Source organism: Phalacrocorax carbo, chromosome 18 (assembly GCF_963921805.1).
Source record: "Phalacrocorax carbo chromosome 18, bPhaCar2.1, whole genome shotgun sequence".
Taxonomy (NCBI): Eukaryota; Metazoa; Chordata; class Aves; order Suliformes; family Phalacrocoracidae; genus Phalacrocorax; species Phalacrocorax carbo.
The window spans coordinates 194,735-216,684 of record NC_087530.1 but is presented as its reverse complement, the minus strand read 5'-3'; the positions used below and the strand labels follow the sequence as shown (position 1 = coordinate 216,684).

Sequence of the window (21,950 nt, the reverse complement as noted above, 5' to 3'; positions counted from 1 at the left end):
AACTGTTCATAGAAGCTGCACAAACATCAGACTATGTGAAAGGTACTTACTACTATAGGAGCCATTATTTCAAAAGCTGTTCTATTTAAATCTCTTAATCCTGAAAAGCCAATTTTCTCTCTCATTATGTTAAACCGTGTGTGAATGTAAAAAACCCAAAGGGGTCCAGACCATATCTGACAAGCAATTTCATTTGGCATTCAGAATGTCTTCTCACCAAATGTGAGAGAGGCTAAGGGAATGAAAGAGAAAGAAAAAGGAAGATGCTAAATATGAAAGGAGAAGAATAAATACAGGTGTTTTTCCTCTGCCTCCCAGCTCTTCATGTTGGCTGCAGGTGTCAAATGGCCAGTCATTTATAGGGAGCCTCTCATTTGTCTCGGGGTTGGGGGGGTGGTGGCTGATACGCCGGCAGGCTGTGCTGGCATCCAGCGAGACCTGGCCAGGCCGGAGAGCTGGGCCCAGGGGAACCTCATGGGATTCAACAAGAGCCAGTGCAAGGCCCTGCCCCTGGGGAGGAACAGCCCCCCGCACCAGCACAGGCTGGGGGGGACCTGCTGGAGAGCGGCTCTGCTGGGAAGGCCCTGGGAGTGCTGGGGGGCAGCGAGGTGACCCTGAGCCAGCACCGGGCCCTTGGGGCCAAGGGGGCCAGCGGTGTCCTGGGGGGCATGGAAAGGAGCGTGGCCAGCAGGGCGAGGGAGGTTTTCCTCCCCCTCTGCTCTGCCCCAGTGAGGCCACAGCTGCAGTGCTGCGGCCAGTTTTGGGCCCCCCAGTTCAAGAAGGGCAGGGAACTAAGTCAAGAGAGTCCAGTGGAGAGCAACAAAGATGATCAGGGGACTGACCTCTGATGAGGAAGGGCTGAGAGGCCTGGGCTTGTTCAGCCTGGAGAACAGAAGGCTGGGGGGGATGATCTCATCAATATTTATAAATATCTGAAGGGTGGGTGTCAGGAGGACGGGACTGGACTCTTTTCAGTGGTGCCCAACAGCAGGCCAACAGGCACGAGTTGAAAAACATGAGAAACAACTCCTTTGCTGTGCAGGTGCCAGAGCAGGGGCACAGGCTGCCCAGGGAGGCTGTGGGGTCCCTTCCCCGGAGACATTCACCCCCCGCCTGGACGCGGCCCTGTGCCCCTGCTCTGGGGGTGCCTGCTCACGCAGGGGGTGGGACAGGATGAGCTCCAGAGGGCCCTTCCAGCCCCCACCATTCTGGGCTTCTGTGGGATCATGAATGATATTCCTGGAGTCAGATAAACCTTTGACCTGGTCTTCAGTCCATACAGTTCTAAGGAAAAAGAAATAAAATCTATAGTAATAATAACTTGGAAGAAAACATTTCTTCAGTAAGGTGCTCTCCCCCGTCAATACTCAGTATTATTAATTATTGTATAAAATACAAGGAAGTAGTTCACAGCAGGATTTTTTTGTTGTTGTTACTAGGTAGGTGCAAAAGGACTTCTTAAAGCTTTCTTTGTAGAGACATGTGTATTGGCTCTGGCTGGGATGGAGTTAACTGTTCCCAGAGCAGCCCTCGTAGTGCTGTGCTTTGTGTTCGTGGCTGGAAAGGTGCAGATAGCGCACCCGTGTTTTGGCTACTGCTGAGCAGTGCTCCCACAGCATCAGGGCTGTCTCTCCAGCGTTCCCCCCTCACCAGGAGGCTGGGGCTGGGCAAGATCCTGGGAGGGGGCACGGCCAGGGCAGCTGACCCCAGCCATCCAAAGGGATATTCCACACTATATGACATCTGCTCAGCAGTGAAAGCCAAGAGAAAGGAGGGGGAGGGACATTCATTAAGGTGTTTGTGTTCCAAAGTAATCGCTGCAAGTGCTGAGGCCCTTCTTCCCACGCAGTGGCTGGGCATCACCTGCTGATGGGGAAGTAGAGGATAATTTTTTTGTTTTCCTTTGCTTCCACATGCAGCCTTTGCTTTTCTTTATTATCTTGACCCATGAGGGTTTTTTTATTAATCTTATTTTCTCCCCACTATCCTGCAGAGAAGGGGGAGTGATAGAGCAGCTTGGTGAACACCTGGCAGCCAGCCAGGATCAAACCACCACATCAGGTGATATCTGATTTTGATTTTGTGAGGATTCACTTTTTCATGGCTGAAACTTAAAACTAAGTCATTGCCTTTCATATGATAGTATCTTACATATGTAAAGCAGACATAGGATTGAACTTTTTGTTTTCTGGCTTTCACTTTTTATTGCTCACGTTTAAATGCTTTACACTAGGCTTTTGATATTAACATTTCATTAGGATAGTTGTGGAAGTTCTAACGTCAGTCGTAACAGCATAGTATGTGATCCTCACCAATACTCTCTAATTCTTAATCAAGGACTTAGACTTTATTAGAACTGTAACAGAAGGCGATTAAAAATACAGTTCCAAAGTTTGAAGCAAGAGCTTTGTACTCTCCTGAGCCAGGCAAGTAATACGGCTTCATACTGCAGTGAGCTCAGCTGGAGTCCACAAATACTGATTGGGACAATGTTCAGTAGTACCTACTCAACTGAATATGTGATCGTATGGTATCTGGCAGTATTAGGAGAGGGTGAACTTCCCCCTCTGAATCTGCAGTGCCTCTATATGCTCTGTAAGGTTGCTTTTTTTAAGACTGAGGATTAATATGACTAGAAACCAAGTCTAGAGTCATTCCTATTGCTCCATTCTTCTGTTAGTGTTTCCTTCAAAAGCCTGACATGCTTGTGGGCTGCTGTATTTTTTGCTCAGCTAGAGAGTTATCAATTACTGCCAGTTAGACAGTGAATGCCACCAGCATTTTGTAATACGCACGTGAATTTTTCAGCAACCTGCACCTATGTGGCTGCAAAAACGCTACTAAAGGGAATCCAGTGTACTTTATTGAAAAAAAAAAAATTAATTCCTAGAGAAGGTTAGTTAAGTAAGTTAGCATGAATTCAAATTGAAACTTAACTAAGCATGAAGGCAATAATTGTTTATTTCACAACACTAATAAACAGGAACATAGCCATACATTCATCTTGAATAATTCCGAGCTAAAATACTGAAATATCAGTAATGAGATATTTGACCATGCAGAATTAAAAATAGCACTTTTGAAGGTATTTGAGTCAACTTGATTTGGATTCAGATTGTAGTTTGAGATTATTTCCACTTCAGCCATTGTGTGCCAGGAGTAAATCCTTTGCCATCAGAAAGCTGCAATGGTAAGAGATAATCTCAAAATAGTTTAGGCAGTAGTTTATTGTTCCAGTCAATAGTTTAAGGCATAGGAGTCTAAACATAGTGATTTAAAGGTAAAATAAAGGTTCTTGGCCCATAAGGGCAGTCATCCTTTTCAGTTCTGCAAGTCAAAAGGTTAATACGTTACTAATAGCAGTAAGTCTAGTTGAGTTCTGTGTGTGACCTACTGCTGCCTTATAGGTTGCTGTGTGTTCCCAAGTGTGGAGAAAATGCTCAATATTGTGGTAATAATACTGAAGTCTGTAAAGGACTTTAGTGCAGGGAATAGTGTCATCTTCATGTCCTAAAGCATAATTACTTGTGCTGATGATGGAAATGGATTTTCCTTCCCAGTATTATGACTTTATGTTCTACCCAACTTCAGTTTTCTCTTTTAAAAGAAGATTAGCAGTTTACTCTAGCCAGGGACATTGTGTATTTCTTTTTTTCCCCTTAAAATATCTTTATGAGTGTGAGGCTCAATAAAAACAGTTAAATCCTTCAATATTTCTGTTTGCAAAGTACAGGAGAAAACCATGTGTCCATTTTCCAGTTCAGCTGCCAACTGGTTTTCCAGTAAATTTGAACAGGAGGCACACATCTGATTAAAGTGAATGTCTCACAACAAGCTATGTTTTGTATATTAGTGGCTAAGATGGTCTCATTTAATTACCAAATGCATATATAATAGTGAATAGTGCTTTTACAGGAAGATTTCATGCTTTCCATAACACTGCAGAGATTCTTGTCTCTTGCAAGTAGCATTTAAAAAGGAGCTTTAAACAGTTTAATTGTATGCTTTCAGGAACTGTGTGATTCACACAACTTCCTTGGCAGCAACTAAAGTCTGTTCATTCTGCCTTACTATGGTTTGAGAGACAGAGACGCAGAGAGACAGAATGTAGCTGGAGAGCTTATAGTATGCTAACTGTTCACAGTTTCCAGTTGAATTAGCTGTAAAAGACATCTGTGTTCCTGCAGTGTTGGCTAGGAGGTGCCCAGCATTTATGGTACAGCTATTAGATTGTTTTGGAAGGTATAACTCAATACGTTTTCCCAGAACAAAAGAAAAGATTTAGTGTAATATGTGGTAAATAAGTTAGCCTTCTAAGCAGCTGAAGTTCCTTAGAATTTGCACACCAAGTATAGCTCAGTATAGAAAATTTTATGCATGTTCTTTAACATCCTAATGCTATTTTGAGAAGTTCGGGGTGCAGTGCTAATCAGATACAGAAGATGGTTACTTGTTTTCCGAAATATACTATGTTTATCCTGTTTTGGAAAACAATACAAAAAGATAAAATAATTATAAAATAATTACTATATCCAGAAAATTATATCTAAATCTAAGCGACTCAAAGACTAGTCTTCATTATTCTGTGATTTTTAACAAAGTCCTTCATTAAAGTTAGCATTTAGATGTCCTTTTCAGCAACAGCCACGCCTCAGCTGTGGGCAGCCCTTATTTTGGGGTTTTTGGTATGCAATAGTCAGGGATGGACCCTCACACCCTCCTTTTATTTCTTTTATTTCTTCCAAGTAGGTCTTGGTATAATTCTGAGAAGAGAATAAGTAGACCAGAGGTTTTATGTTACCACCCTACCAGGAATCGGGAATAATTTATCTGGAACAGGTGTATTCTCTTTTTTGTTATTGGGGTAAAATTCAGCCCATTGTGCTAAGTCGATTCAGCTTTGAGTGGTGCCAAAGAACTCTTAACATTTATTTTAATTCATTTAGAAGCAGTAGATTTATCAGATGTAAAGTATGTGATATGTAGGAGTTAAAAATGTAGAAACAGCGGAAAGACTGGGGTGTTTGCACATTTGTAACCCTCTGAAAGCAGGTATACTACACTAGTGACGTCTGTACAGCAGTCCCAGCATTTTAGAGTAAAAACCCCACACCGTCATTTTCCGTGTAAACACTGAGTTTGACATTTAGTTTTGCCATTTGTTTTACTGGTTGCTTTGGCAACTAATAAATAGTTTGTGCTAAGTGCTTTAGCAGCCAGTCGTTCTCTGGAAATGAGGATTGTCTAATCCTCCTGCAAGTGCTTGGTTATTGCTTCATGTGCATAGTGTCTGCTTTTCTTACACTGTACTTAAGGTAGAAATGGAAGAACTAAGTTTCCTTCACAAAAGTTTGCAGACGATCCAGAAAACTTTGCTCTTTAGTTTCAAATTTATACCCATTTCCAGTCTCTTTTTCTGGGATACTTTCCATACAAAAATTTTTACAACTCATTTGAGTATTTTTGAAAGAAATTAATACCAGACAAATGTGTGTGATTTACGTGTTGTTATCAACTATTAAATCCAGCCAGAATTACTGTACTGTGGTTTTTTTTTTAACACACCAAAGCTTCACAAAAATTGTAGAATATTCTGTCAAAGCAAATATAAAGTTATCAGGGAGAGAGTGATCATGCTCAGTTTTTAAGTTTATCACTTTCTGTTGCTTTCTGTGACTTCCTTACTAAAAAAGTCTCTTTAATGTTGTGTTTACTGATGCTTATTTTAACTACCAACCTATTACTCCCTAGGGATGTTAAGAACATATAAAACAGAGGACAAGGGGCTTTTCTGCTCTGGGTTTTGGGTTTTTTTGTCTCTTCCTTCAGAGCAGTCACCTGAAATAATTTCTGTAAAAAGTGGGGTTTTTTGATGGATTGGTTAGTGTATCTTGTTGAACCCAAACTTCAGTTTCCCTGGAGCTCTGCTCTCACAATGGGTATGTCTTCACTGCCAATCTGAGCTCATGCACGACCCTGCAGATCCCACTACAAGAAATTAAGCCTTTTTGCTGAAGTGTAAGTCAGGGTATTTGACGTTCCACTGGTGCTGTATAAGTAGTAAAAATGCTGACAATTCGTGATTCCATAGAAGTAACACCTGACATTGGAAGTATCACCTCTGTTCAGGAAGCATTTGAAGGAAATACACTCAAGTGTGCTTACTGTGCAGTCAGAAGTGCATTAGAAATACGGTTAGTTGTACTTGATCTTGATAGAGTGGCACATCCAAAAGTGCCCCAGGTTTCTGGCGCATTTGTCTGGTTTGCTGATGTCCTTGCTAACTATATTGAACTTGTGATCGTGCCTGTACTGTAATTTCATCTTTCACTACATTATTAACGTATTTCTACAGTCCTAGTCTCGGAGATACTAGATTGAGTACTACTGGGCACACTCCTCTGCGTCCATTTTGTACGTTTTGACACATCATATATTAACATCAACAAATTCCCTTCTGTGTCCAGATGACTTAATTTGTCCCTTTCTGGCAATTATAGCAAAATAAGTAAGCCAGAATTGAACAGTCCAGGAAGACCGAACTATTTCCTCGCGCGCACACACAAGTTTTTGATAACAGCAACAGAGACAGGGTGAACAGAGCTGCGCCTAAGCTGTATTTGCCCATTAAGGGACATGAATATCCTGAAATAGCAACCCAGCATGATTCACTGTTACGCTTAAATTCATGGGAAGGAAAAGTATAAGTTAATATGCTTGTGTGGTTGAAAGTTCTCTTTTCATAATCTTTGTTGCTGATAGACATTGCAAAAGATTGACATACATACATGGCAGTGTTCATTCCCTCACTGCGAACTATGCTTTTGGAATTAACCTTTAAATTAGTGGATTTTGTTAGTACAAATGTGAACGTAAAGCAAAGGCTACATCAAAGGACAACCACACTGTCTGTCTACTCCAAGCATTCTTGGCACCGGTAGGTGGTAGCATTTGTAAAAAAAAAAAAACCAAAAAAAACCCACCATGACCTGGGCCAAACGATTCTTGTTACAGAATTGAGGAGATACATATGAGACAGGGCTTTGAAGAAACATCTTCTAATACATTGCCTAATATGTGTATTTTGGAGTCCTGTAAACATAAAATAGGTTCTGAAAAATAGAACCTGGAAGTAAAGTGAAGCAAAAGAATACCACGTACTTCAGGCCTCTTTCAATCATTTTTTTTTTTTGTTTGCTTAAGAAAATTGGGAAGGGAGGTTACTTGCACAAAGCAAATCAGCTGAGTTTGAGGGAGGAAGGAAATGTCCATGTCATGACTTTTTTGGATTACTGAATGAAGAAGTTTGTTGTTAGACTTCTTAAAGCTGTTTTCTGATTATTTAGGAAAGCAAACCTGCACATTTCACCTGAAAATCCACTAAAGGCTGTAATAAAGCAAGAATCATTGAGAAGTAGAAGGGAATCGAGAAAGAAGAACAAGCTGTAGCTGGATAAGTGGAGTATAGAAATTAAAGAAAGTGAGAATGATTTGAAGGAAAATGTAAACAGCAGGATTTTCTTTACACATGTGAGAAGTAGAAGGCACTTGAGAAAATTGTGGTTCATCTGGACTGTCAGTGAAAGAAAAAACACTTAGAGAAGGAAAAGACAGTGCAGCAAAGCAAGACAGTTTATTTGCAGCAATTTTAATCTTTCTAATGAATGTCTCCCTAGACTTAGCATATTCTTCTTAAACGCAGAAAATGAAGAGAATGAGGATTTGCAGAAGTTTAAAACTATGAAGTCTGGAAAGTAACAGTGAATTACTCTTTCTTCCTGTGATATTTCTAGAATTAGAAATTCTTGATTGCCAAAGTAGACAGACTAATATTCTATACCAGTTATTGTCCTTAGGGTAAAAAAAAAAAATGCACTGCCGAATAAGGTTTCCAAATTACTTTTTATAAATGTATCCGTACCTTTTGCTGTTACACAGAGTGGAGGTGGAGATTAAAATAGGACACTAATAGCAACAGGGATCATGTGGCAGAAATACAGAATCCTGTATGTTCCCTTTACTCCCAGGGCACGGTATTAGAAATAGTTCATAGTTCTTTAGGAAAAAAAAATACTTTCATTCAAAAACTGAAATCATCTTCCTGACCTGTGCAGCAACAGGCCTTTGCATACTGTTTCCAAAGAGGGCAGGCAGGCTTCAGTTTGTCTGACCAAAATGTCCCTTTTTTTATTTGCTTGTTTTGGGGGGGTGGAGGGGCCTGGGGGAGCACGGAGAGGTGTAGCCAAAGACTCTGATTCTTGTTCTTAGTTGCCTTCTGCCTGAGAAGGAGCCATAACAGACGTGTCTTTTGCATGTTGTGTGCATTAGTAGGCTTTAGTTGCGTTGCAAAACAATACTCTGAAAATTAAAACTATGCTTTTACAATAGCTATCATTCTAGATTTCATTTTTTGTTGCATCATTCTTGATTCTGTGCACAAAATTCTTCTTAGGTTCTTTATTGCATCTTTTGTAAGTAGGTCTTTCTTTTTGAAAGTTTGAATTATCACCAACTGACTTTGGTTACAATGGCAACAGAACAGTAAAAATTTACAGCAAAGGTTTAACTAGAGAGTCTGTGGCTTGGAATGTCTTTATTAAGTTTTAGAAACAGAGCTGGTAACTATCAGTTTTACTTCTTAGCTGCTCACCGAAAAATAGCAAATAGTTGAGACTGTTTTACCTTCCTGAAAAATCACACTGTTTTTCAGCATATAATATGCAACTCATTTTCAGTTTTATGTTTGGATGACTAGTATTGGTTTATTGATAGATTGTTTTAGTGGAGAAAAATTGTGAACTGTAGCTCCTTCACCCTGTTGCTTTTTTTAAACGCTCTGGAGACTGTAAATGTTCACATGTTCTACTGAAGGATTGCAAAAGTAACATTCATTTATAACATTTGAAGGATTATTCATGGAAAAATTATGCAAAGGAAAAAACAGTGAGGTCCTTTGGGATATGTGTAAACTTTTCCGAATGTTCTTGCCACAGATCTCTGAACAGCACTCAGCTCACTCTGATGGAGTTGTCTCACGTTCCCTAACGCAAACAAATTTTTAATAATGTTTTAATATTTTTATACATTATTTTTGTGCATGTCAGCATAGTCTTGAAAATGATGCTGAGAAATAATGAAAACCAAACTAACCCTTGTTCATGCCAGCTGACTGGAAAATCCTGCTAAGAGTGCTTTGTCTCCATGAAAGGCAAAATAACAGAATAGCAATCATGGTAACAGTATGCACTAGGAGTGGAGCCAGGAGAGTAAAGACAAGAGTTAGCAGTAGCAGATGACTTCACTTATTGGAAAAAAAAGTGGCAAAATAACTCAATCTCAAATGAATTTAAGTATTGGAATTTTGTTATCAGCAATATCAGGCATAGCTTCCCCAGCTAATTGCTCAGCAGTCTGCTATGTCCATAAACATCCCCTGGTCTGTGCAGTTTTCATCAGTATCGTACCACTTACCCACTTTGCCATCCTTGGTGGCACAAGCTCTCTCGTTTCTTACCCCTTTTCAGAAATGAGGTCATCTCCCCTGTGCCCCTTAACTCACGCTGACGCTTTCTGCACCCCAGACTTCTTGCTGAACTGAGCGTACCCTGCAGCACAGGTCCTGCCTAACGAGAACTCTGAACTCCAGCTTGCCTTCATAGACGTGTGAGAGCAGAGCCCATGCAAAGATTTTGTGAAGGTTTTTAAGCTCAAATTCTTTTCACCTTAGCACAGGGTTACAGAGTCAAACTGTACATATTTCCTCTCTTGCCTCAGAGGTGAGGAAGATGCAGAACTACATAGCAAATGGCCACTCCAGAAAGAGGAATACCAGCACAGCTGGTATTTCTGTCTTCATCTTATCCCACAAAGCATTCTGTTTTCTGTCTTCAGGATCTTCATTAAAGACACCTAACTAGGAATTAGAATAAGTCCATTACCTCCTTTCACGGGACAGATGAAAGCAATTGTGATTGCCATGTATAATAGCAAGGAAGCCAGGCTGGAACTGTTGGCTCAAGTTGTAAGGCTCCTATACCTATTTCCACAAATTCTGTCACCCTTGACACATCTCACCTTAGCGAGGTAGTATTTTAACCTGAACTGAAGTCTGATTCTGTAATCCTATTTTCAGTCTGAGATATGCGGTCCTTTTAGACACATTACATCATTTGTTTCAGAGTTTTTTTGAACAAACTTTTTCTGTTCTGAAGCTGAAGCTGTCCAGGTAATAAAAACTCTTGCTAAAATCAAGTTATAATGATTGGTCTTTAAATATTTTTGTCTTCTATTCATATTAGTGCAAATTTCACTCCGTGCTTCCTAAATGGGGGTCTAATTTCCAAAAAAAAAGAGAGTGTAGAGTGAAAACTCTCGAAGACCTATCTTTGTTGGTAGGCAACATCTCTCTTTTTTTGTAGGTTTTGATACAATAACATTTAAAGCTATAAATACTTTAAAATACCTGGAGTCAAATCCAACTGACTTCAATTTTGTAATGGCTTGATTGCGTCAGCACAAGACTTGTTATTTTGCTGTTCTTTTTCTAGATAAAGTAGTTTGGGTGCAATCTCTGTGCTTTGTTTCAATGAGCATTGTCTTAAAATCAAATTAATTGAACAATCTTACTGCTTTCAGCTCTGTGACACTCTCCACGGTGAGAAACTTAAACCTTTAAACTCTTACATATTAGAAAATTTAACAGTTATTTTGACACATGGCATAGTGTCTGTGTGAAAAAGCACTACACCGTACCGGTAACTGTTTGGGGCTGTGCTTGAGATTGCTACTCTTTCACAGGCGGTAGTTTCAACAGTTTGTTAAATGTAATGCTTCAGTAGCTCTCAATGAACTATAATGTCATCCACTTAAAAAAACTTAATGTAAATCAGGATTTAGAACTGGCACCAGAGTGAAAGAGCTGAGTGGCACAACAGGAAGCAATAGAAAGCTGAACCAATCTTGCAGCCAAATGAAGGGACAAGGTGTGACAGTAGCCTCAGAGTGGCCATGTTAACACTGAAGTTTATGCTGAGTTTCAGGCTAAACTCTTGCTGATACATGCTCATAATTTTCAGGAAAATTCTCTTTCAGCTGCCACTGTCTTCATACTGGGTCTCAGTCCCAATATATTTTAAGCTTCTTAGCAGGTAGTAAACACCTCCGTAGCCCTAAGTATTTTACTGTTCGCAGGTTGACAAATACCTGATGGAAAGGTACTACAAACAAAGCATGTAGAGAAAACTCCTTTTTGTGTACCTAGTTTGTCAGAAGTGCTGGAGGTTTTAAATTAAAAGAAATTTTAATAATTTCTTAACCTTCTGAAAGCATTTTGTTTGTCTCTGTGTAAATTTAAAGAATTCATAAGGAAAAGTTGTGGTAAAAGACTTTAGTGAAATATATGTTCTTGCTAGTAATGCAACAGGCAAGGTTATCAGACCTTATGGTGAAATACAAATTCAAACAGTTTTTACAGTAAGCTAGTCACCACCTAATTGTGCTCAGATTCATACTTTTTATATTGTAACTTGTGCTTAGCCTCCATGGCAGAGGAGGAAGATGAACCCTATTGTCTTTAGGGAGAAAGCTTCTAATGTAATCTTATAGCCCAAATGCAACAAAATTTTAGTTGAAAATGCAGCAGAACATTGTACTCAGCCCTCTTCCGACCTCCCAGCCATATGGTTCTGGTTGAATCTGTGGGCCAAGTAATGATTAAAAGTGCATTTATTTTTTTTTTCAAGTGCATGTGGCCTTTAAGCATAAGACCTTCTCTGAAGCCACATACACCAGTGACTCATACTACTGGTCATGTTTCACAAATTCTCAATTGCGTGATGATAGGAAAGACAGGCAGGCAAAAATGCTGTCCTTTAAGAAGGTGTATAGGAGTGAGGTGGAAAATAGGATTAAAAATTGTTTTCTCTTTTTGTTCTCCCACTAAATTGATGATCTGATGAATGATATTACTGAAGGCTCCTCTAATGAACTTGGTTCCCCTCTCTCTATTGCTAGAAGCAGTTTCCTCTTTCTGCTTGTCTTGAGGCTCCTTTAATTGTTAATTAAACAGCACAATGAACAGTTTGCTCAAATGTGCAGAACACTGTGGATGAGATTTTTTCCCCTTACTGCTAGGGGAAAACCTTTGCAATTCTGTGTAGTAATGACCCAATTCATAGCGTAATTCCTGAGTCTAGGCTACAGGGAAATAAAAAGACATGTAATTTTGAATTAATTACTGTATTTCATACAACTTGATATAAGTCTATATTGCAGAGTGGGTATTGGCAGTAAAGCATCTTGCATCCATTTGTTGGGGGTTTTTTTTGCCTCTTACTAGGACAAACTCATTACTGGTTCTCCTGTTTCTTCTTGTGTCTCCTCAATTCAAGGCAGAGGAAACTGATGAATAGCTTCTGTGCTTGGGGAGAGATGGAGTAGCCCATATAACAGATAGAATCACAGAATATCTCAAGTTGGAAGGACCCCGTAAGGATTATTAAGTCCAACTCCTAGCTCTTCACAGGACTGCCTAAATCTAAGTTATATTACTAAGAGCATTGTCCAGACATTCTTTGTACTCTGGCAGGCTTGGAGCTGTGACCACTTCCCTGGGGAGACTGTCCCAGTGACTAACCACCCCCTCAGAACCATTTCTGTTATGAGTGTATCTTCACATCCTCTTGTCAAATTGTGGCCTGGAATGTTGTGGTTTTGGTTGGGTTGGGTTTATTTTTTTTTTTCTATTTGTTTATCACTAATTTGAGGTCAGACACTTTTGTAGGGATTCTGATGATAGTTGGATGTGGTTCTTCACATCACAAAGTTTCTGTCCATGTTGATCTATTAACAGGTGCTTTTAGGTTAGAGGCCAGAAGCTGACTAAGCTAAGGTCACTGGAGCCTCCAAGAAGTGGTTCCTGTAATGTGGGGGGAAGTCTGTTTCGCTGCTACCTGAGCTGTACCAAGTCTGGGATAGATATGGGGCAGATGGCCACTTTCATGACCACTATTCCCACTTCTGCAACAAGCATAAATGCCATGACAAAATATTTAAAAGTGAAATCTCAACTGTTCATTGCAAAGCCAAGAATAGCCTTGCATTCACTGGGGATGATGATAGGCCATGTTGTTTTTCACTGTATTGCAAAGTTAACTGCCAGCCTTTTGCAAACAGCATCAAGGAACTGGAACAAGAGCAGCTTGTCCATGTTTTCTGTGAGGCCTCATAAAATCTGTAAAATGAGAGGAAGACTAATTGCAGTGAGACATCTCTAGATCTCATAGATGATTGAGAAGTAAGGCGTCTGTCTGGCCATTAGATACATGAAAAGCCCCTGCTTTCTCTTACATGCTTAAGCTGTGAGTCAGTATGAGCAGATTGTTTACAGTTTATTCACAACATGGAGTTGTGAACAAAATTCAAAACATGTGCGAGCATTCCTGCTCACACCCGAAGTACAAACTGACTTTATGGCTCTGCATATTACACTTTGGCACACCCAGCTGCTCTAAGGGTGCCAAGACTTTTTGTAGGAGTTCATTGTTAAAAGTATGTGCAAAGCTCTTTTAAAAATTACTTCCAGACAGTTCAAGAATATAGAGATGAATTCATAACAGAAATGGATGGTGTAACCCTAACGCACAAGAAACAGTTCTTCAGAAATGGTGCCTTTTGGATTATCTGTAACAAGTCATTTCAATCTATGGCTAAACACACTAGCCCATGAAATTTCTGGGTTTTGCATCAATTCAATGTTAAATAATCTCTGTCTTTTAGGTCCATCTGATGTGTCAGCAATTATGAAATTCAGCAGGAGACCCACGTGTCCTGATGCCTCAGTAGCAGCAAGTCTACCTACGCCTCCTGTACCAAGGCACAGGAAGAGTCACAGCCTGGGAAACAAGTGGGTACTCCAGGCTGTCTCACACCCAGGCAATTTCATGCATCCCAAAGGTTTAAGATAGCAGCAGAACACTGGTATTTGAGAACACTCTGGTATTTGTCCCTTCCATTTCTTGCATTGCAAGAGTGCTTCAGGCTTTACTGTGTATTCTCTAGGTTTTCTCTTGACACGCTGTTATTTTTCTGACTCTGTTCTCTGCTAGTGCCAGAGGTTGGCAGTACTTGAAAGCTGTGTATCCACTTTGGTCTGTGGGTTCCTGGTGTGCATAACTGATTTTTTTTTTCTTTTGTTTTTTTAAACATCTTGTTAATACATCTAAGGAAACTTACAAGCTGCTTGGCACACCGTATAATTCAGGAAAGTTGTGACGTGTTTTACATCGGTAATATGGATTAGAAACACTTTTCTCTACCATTTACCCAGCTAAGTGAGAGCACCTGCTCCCCAGTCAAGGTTTCAGCATCTACCAAATGTCACAGTTAACAGGTTAGGGAAAAAAAAAGTTCATGTAACTTGTCCAAGGTCATAGAGTGTTGATGTGTTAGTTCAGCTTAATGAAGGACCACTTAGCAGTGACTTAGCTGGGGTCTGCTTTTTCTGGTTTTCTACCTTTGCCTCCACCCAGGGTGTTTGGGTTTTGTACAGAGAAGAAAAACCTGAAAGCTTTCCACCTGCAGAAATTTAATAATTGTTGTTTACAAAGACCAGTAAAGTTTTAAACTTGTTTTGGTAGTCAAGGAGCATATGTACAGCAGAGTGTGAGCAGTAGCATTTAATTGCCTGCTACTTAATAACCTATTGATAAGGCAAAGTCTGAGTGGAAGTATCAGGAGCCAAGGATCACTGTTAAATGACGTAAGAGGGGTTTTGCATTTTTCTCTTTCCAATTCTCCAGCATGATGTGTCAGTTCAGTGTTGTGGAGAGCAAAAGCGCCACCTTCCCGACGGAGAAGCCGCGCCACCTCCTGGATGACAGCGTCCTGGAGTCGCACAGCCCGGCCCGCAGCCACGCACTGAACTCACTTTTCACCAATGGCCTTTCCATAGGTAGAGTCTGTTCCGGGAACTGACATTCCTGCTTTTCTGTCCCAGTGCTCTGGAAACTCTCAGAGATACCCCAAAGTAGGGAATTAGGAAGATCATTAGCTCCTGGGGAAAGACCAGACCCTTTTATGGAAGAAAGGAGATCAGAACTACTACTCAGCTACCTAGTCAACTTTATCTCCACTTTCCTCGGTTACTTACTGATGGTTTTGGTAAAGATGGCATGAAGGAAGATTGTCTTTGTACGTGCTCTGTATGCGACACAGAGCCTATACAAAGACAATCAGTTTGTCAGCTTTCACCAGAAAAAAAAAAGTGTTACTGAAAAGTGGATATATATTTTGAAAGCTACCTTTTCACAAAGAAAACATTAACGATATGTTTTAGAAGATGGGAGAATAGTTTAGCTGTGCTCTCTAAGACTTCAACAGAAACGTAAGAAGAACTGTGAAAGAGGATGATGACAATTACATTATGGTATTATATTTAAAAAATTATTATAATAAAAATGTGGTGATCAAGAATCTGTGTTGTAAGCAAGAGAATGCCACCTTTTAAGTGACAGGTTATTTCTAGAATAGGAAATAGACTGTGAAGGATAGCAGGTTACTTGACCAAGGAGAGTTTGACACCGAGATGATCTCTAAACTTCTGAAAAATACAGGCACACTGGGTTATGCTGAGCATTAGAAGATCAGTCCTGGGCAAAATAAAACTGTGAGCTAAATAGCTGTGCTGCGGAAGGAGGGACAAATCAGTCATGGGCTTGGAGGAGAAATAGGGACTGTCATTGTGAATAGCATCGTATTGATGTGTTATGGCTCCTAGCAGCAGCATCCAGCTGACATATCCTCTTACAGGTGTGCTTGCTTGTTGAAAACAGACAATATAATGTGAGATAACTTTAATTAACTTACAGATGTTGTGGTAGAAATATTGGCTTACAAAGAAACTGGATTCTGTGTTCCTGAAGTGCTCAACTTTTGAAGGAAAAGCAGCATAATGAAAATTAAAGTAACATATAGATGTCTGGTGTTTAAATGCAGCAGTTAACAATGACTTTGTTCATCAGTGAGGTATAAATGGGAAGGCTCATGTAAGCCTCTTCCAATTTTAGATTTTACCATGAACTCTAAAGAGTTCAACTTTGAAACATGATTTGAGTAAGCAATTTCCATGGTACTATATAAAGATTACTCTCGTGATCCGCATACATTGGCCTTGTATTTTCCCTCAGGTGGTTTTCTTACTCCTTCTCTGTACTATTCTTTTTGTAGATAGCAGTGAAAGCTCAGAATTTAGTGAGGAGCTGCCGTCAGGGCTTGAAAGGTGAGTTAGTCTTCATGTACACTCGCTGAGTGCTCTACAGACTTAGCTAAGAAATTCACGAATGATCCCTAATATAGGTAAGCCCTAAATCAGTAGTTATTTTTATGAAATTACTGATTAGTTAGGAAAAAATGGCAAACTTTTTGAAATAAACACTGTAAAGTTGTTGTGGTTTTCTTCCCATGGACCTGAGAAGATTTGGAACTCTCTCTGTCATGTTTACCAAACCCTATCTGTTGAAGTCTCAGACTAGAATTTCCCTCATCAGATATTTGCATTCACAAACAGGGGTCGTTTATATGCCACACTGGGGCCTAACTGGAGGGTACCGATCCGGAATTCTCCTAGGAGCCGAAGCTGTGTCTACAGGTACAGTTCAGGGTCTGCCTTGCTCAGTGTATGGTACTAAACTTTCATTTGGGTCTCTGCACTTTCCTAGTGTAATGTATTTTGTGTCCAAAAGCATCCTTGTACGACCATATCAGCTGACAGAGTTTTCCCTTCCTGTGTGTAAAAGTCCCTATTAATGCTAAAGCAGGGTCAGGGCCCATTCTGATAAAATTCAGTTTAGCTATTGATTTGATTAATTATATCTGGCTTCCACATTGCAGAAAACTAGTGTTTACTTTGGGTTTTATGACATTACGGAAGCAGGTTTGTCATGAAGGCTGTCTTTGCCTTCTGTGACAAATAATGATGTTAGAAGGGTACCTTTTTGACCTTTTCTCCCAATTTATTTTCTGATTTGCAGGACAGCTACCCCTAACATCTCTTTGTGTCAGAGAGCTGTAGTATGATGTGTTGGTTTTGTACGGTAAAGAGGTGTTACATTGGACCTCTTAACCTTGTAAGAGAGGGAACATCTGCAAGGCCATATGTAGCAGGCACTCCCAGTGTTGCTAGTCACTAAGACATGGACTTTTAGGAAACTGGTAATCCATTTACAGCCCAAAGAGAGGTGATGTGGAAAACTGTCTATAGTTAGAGGGATGAAAGTCATTCATTGCATCTGTACCTGACCTGGACTTGATAAATTCTGTGATAGCAGGAAGCGAAGTGGTATATATGAACAGTAAAGAAGACAGGGCCCTGAAACAGTATTCTGGAAATACTGAGATTTAGTTGGAGTTTAAATCCAGTTATATTTTATTTTGTATAAATTAGTTTGCTGCAGCCAATGTAGCAAAGTTGATATAATGTGCAAATGTAAGTACAGCTGTTTTACTTGAACTAGTAACAGGCAGTAGCAGCACAAGTCAGAAGAAGTTAGAGAGGAATAAAAAGGCATGCATTATAAACAAGTAAAGGAATAAATTTTGGAACAATATTTCAGCTATTACACGTGCTTCTGGAAAATACTCATAAGATGTCCGTGGTAGATTTGTTTCAAGAATGTATACAAGCTAGAAACACAAAACATAGGAAGATAAAAATGTGAAAAGCCTATTAAATCCACAAAGAAGAATTCTTCCCTAAAATATATTTGCATTTATCCACCGTCAGGTAACTCTAATGCTTGCGTTCGTTCTTCCTTTTCTGGAGTCTTCTACTGCTTCTATCAGGAAACTAGAATTGGCAAGAATACACATTAGCACAGACAAGATAATTCCATTTGATCGAAGAAGATGCACCTGCCAGTTTGAAGTGCTGTTCTTGCATAGGTCGTGGTGCTGTGTATATATATTGCTGTCACCAGCACGTGTTTATGACGCCATCATACTTGTTCATAGACAGAGTAGTGTTCCTTCCATAACTGAATGGTAGATCACACACATGTGATTTTCCTTCTATTGGCTATTAGGCGTGGTTTAGTTGGCTCTGGTAAACTTCGTTGGCCCTTATAAGAATATCAGGGCTGTGATCACATGGCAATGAAGAGAGGTTAGCAGCAGATAATTCTAACAGAGCATCACCTACCAATGATTCTTTGGTTGTTATGTTCTTAATGGCTGTTTACATTTCTAACTGAGCTTGTACTTGGGTTCTTTCAGTTGTAGCACTTTTTCACTGTTGTGTGTGGGAAGCTCTATGTTCGTCTTGGGAAAGGAAAAACTGTTTTAATCACTGTACAATAAACTATTTGGCATTTTTAATATAGCTTTCCCAACTTTTTTCCAATTAGCCAAGGTAATTTCCTGCATTCTTTTTTGATAGCTAAAGTTTATTTTAAGATAAAATGATATTTGTGGGAGCTCTTACTGCCAAAATTTTAAGCCATAAGTTTCCAGAAATCCAGATAATTCCTGAATTTACCAGAATGAAATAGAAAATTGCCTGTTTTCCCTGTGACATTGGGCCTCAATATTTATTTGGGTTTGTTTTATTTTTTCATGTCTAAGCCCCCAGAATAGAACCGTTCATTGATTTGCTGTTTTTCAAAGGTACTGGTTCCTATTTGATCTCTAGGTCCAGAAAATAACATATTATAGCGTCAAGTGTCAGGTGATACAATATATATAAGACAATGCAGGAAAAATATATTTAGAGCCAAATTCTATTGCTTGCTTCTTGTCCTTATTTGTCTGCTCAAATACATATGGCGATGTCTTGTCTCTCCAGCCCAACAGGGGCCTGCAGCTGCACATTAGGAAGTTCAACGGGAGCCATTACTATGGAAGGGCCATTAAGAAGAAAAACATTGCTCAAAGAAGGCAAGAAACCTACTGTAAGTTATTCTAATTCTAGTTATTCCTGTGATTCTAATTCAGTAGTGGCAGTTTTAATTTAGATTACACCTGCAGCTTGATAGCACGCAAAACAGTGTTCCTTGTTATTATCAGTTGTAAAATCATTTTCTGTTCAAAGTTTTAACTGGGCTATAACAAGGTTGTAGCCTTTGTATGTCATTTGATCTACAGCAGTTTTGCGTCTCCCTGCATTTGCAAGTAATGTCTGTAGGTTGTGACAGTAGAGCAAGAGTAAAGCAGCTCTATAAATCAGCATGCATCTCTGTGAGGGCAGAAATTTAGTGTTGTGGTGAAATGGGAAGGCTGCCGGGCATCCACCCCTAGCAGCAAAGTCATGGTAGTTCATACTTAACCTAAATCCATAGGTTTCACATGGTTCTAGTCCTACACATTTGGTACTTTTCTGTTTCCTGTAGAGTTCACTGATATTTTTTATGTGCAACCCTACTGTTCAGTGCTGAAATATTGGAGAACTGGGGAGATGTCATCTCAATAAATTTTATTGATCAGATGCAGAAGTCTAAGATCTGTCCAGTAGAAGGCAGCACACTGTTTTGCTGGGAAGCAATCAGTCCTGACACTTTTATGAGATACCCAAGAGAGATGGATTGTGTTCACAGCCATCCATCCAAATTTAGGTAGATGGGCTGATTTACACCGGGAGACACTCTTTATTTAACCCTCCATTCCTGGCTTCTGAAATTAACTTTGGTAGCACTTGGACTTGCTTGTGAATAGATTTTTGAAATGTCGGAGATATGCAGATATTTTCCTAATATTTTTCCTTTCTGATTCAGCTCTCCTCATGGACTAGATACTGGGTTATGCTTTCAGGATCAACTCTTCTGTACTTTGGAGCAAAATCTTTAAGAGGCACTGAAAGAAAACACGTAAGCTTTAAATTTGTTCTAAAAACAAAAATTGCGTATTCATGAGCAGATCTGGAAGGGTGTTCGAGGTGTACTTGCTGTTCCAGCCTAAGCCATATATCTGCACAACTTTTACAGTCAGAAATTGATCCCTAGTGCAGTCTCAGCTGTGACTGACTTGTCTGTCTCTTTCAGTATAAATCTTCACCTGGTAAGAAAGTCTCCATTGTGGGCTGGATGGTGGCACTGCCTGATGACCCTGAGCATCCTGATATTTTCCAGCTGAATAACCCTGACAAAGGTAGATGTTGCAGGATGGACATTGTCTGCATTATGTTTCTGTGACAGGAAATAGATTAATCTCTATTAATGAGTTTGTAGATTATAGAATTTGCAGTGTCACTCATTAAAAAGACTGAAGAGGGAGATTTTCAATACAGAATTTTCAAAGGATGGTACAAATTAAATTGAACACATTTCTACAATATGCTGTGGTGCTTCTGTGGTGCTTACAGAGGTAATGCTGTATCTTGACAGTTACTGTAAGTTTTGCAGAAATTGCCCAATGAGTACGAGATTGCTGCATGTCCATGTGCCTGCATACCCTGATCTCCAAGTTTCCGAATAGCTTTCTTAAAAATGGGTCAATAACAATCTTGACTTACACTTAGGCAAATTAAAATATTACAAAAATTCTTCAAACATCAAATCACTTACCAAAAAGAAAGCCTTTTAAGTAATTACTAATTACTTTTTAATAAATAACTTTGAAGTGCCATAACTCTTGCACCTTGACTTAACTTCAAAAACTTCAAAAGATCAGAAAGCCCCTGGTTATTTTGCACTTTGAGTGGTTACATGAAGATTTTTGAGTCTCCCTTCACTTTTCACATTTTCAACTTTGGTGCTGGACATGGATTTGCATCTACTGTCTGAAGTGAATCCATTGGGTGTTGACTGAAATGCACAAAGTATTTGATTGCAAGAAACAATTCACAGAACAACGAAGCTTAGAGGAAACTCCCAATAGGACATTGAAGAAAACTAAGTTCACAAATATCAAAAACTTCCTAAGAGGTTTGGCAGTAACCACAACAGTCTTAATAAGACAAAACCCAGAGGTAAATTAGATGTGATCTAAGTGGTCTTTTCTGTGGCTATAATTCGGCCTCTCTGCTTACACACTCCTCTTAGCTTTGCAGGCCACATGTGTTCTCATACTCCCTTCACCCAAGGATTGTTTGATAACATGCCTTACATGGTCTCTATTATGTGAACAACATCCTGTTTGAGCATTTGAGGTGCAAATTAATTTAACAGTTTACATGAGAACTTTGGCTTCTGCACAGAAATTAGAATCCCTTGAAACTATGTGTCTGTCCACAAATGTAGAGCCTTTGATTTTCTCATTTTTGTAGGCAATGTTTACAAGTTCCAGACTGGTTCAAGGTTTCATGCAATATTATGGCATAAGCATTTGGATGATGCATGCAAAAGCAACAAGCCTCAGGTAAGGTTTTGAAACTTACTTCTACCCGCGTTTTCATATTTTCCAGAAAATTGTTACTAGAAAAGATATCTCTCTCCAATCTGTGTGTACACACAGTCCTGTGGGGACAGACATAGTTATTTAAAACTACAGAATTCCCACCAAATCAGGATTTGTCTAGCTATACATTTGGTTACCTAAACAGCACATAACCTCTACGCTCACTGCTTTGAGTGAGGTAACCCCATCTCTACTTCAGAAGGGGCTTTCTCATGGACATGCTAGCATTCCCTCAAATGACTGGACTGCCATTGGAGAGAGGGTCCTATAAAATGCTATGTTTGTCCGTCATGGAGCAGCCTCATTCTTCTCTTGAGGAAAATGTTCATTCTTAAAAGGATTTCCAAAGGATACTTTAATAAGATGCTGATCCATATAGGACCTAAAACAGGATGCAGCTGAAGAATCTTCTTTACACACACACATCCCCCCATGCATACTAATGACTTCTTAGAATACTTTGGCTGGATTTGGTCCACGATTAGAAAAATAACTTCAGTCTTTGTCTTTCCTTTCAGTTATAGGGTTAGCCCTCTTTTGGGCCTGTTTGGGACAGATAACACTTTTCA

At 39.6% G+C, this 21,950-nt stretch overlaps 1 protein-coding gene across 4 annotated transcripts in view; it reads left to right on the top strand.

Annotated features, from left to right (window-relative positions):
- RALGPS1 (Ral GEF with PH domain and SH3 binding motif 1) overlaps positions 1-21,950 on the top strand; it is a 152,648-nt gene that overhangs the window by 126,975 nt on the left and 3,723 nt on the right. For 3 of the 4 annotated variants that reach the window (XM_064468407.1, XM_064468405.1, XM_064468406.1), the window contains 8 exons: positions 13,777-13,903; positions 14,799-14,950; positions 16,225-16,276; positions 16,565-16,645; positions 18,836-18,941; positions 19,761-19,853; positions 20,028-20,133; positions 21,251-21,342. In XM_064468407.1, the coding sequence (XP_064324477.1) occupies positions 13,777-13,903; positions 14,799-14,950; positions 16,225-16,276; positions 16,565-16,645; positions 18,836-18,941; positions 19,761-19,853; positions 20,028-20,133; positions 21,251-21,342 (809 nt within the window). Of the gene's footprint in view, positions 1-13,776; positions 13,904-14,798; positions 14,951-16,224; positions 16,277-16,564; positions 16,646-18,835; positions 18,942-19,760; positions 19,854-20,027; positions 20,134-21,250; positions 21,343-21,950 lie in introns of those variants that run through there. The other variant, XR_010375613.1, reaches the window with a different exon arrangement.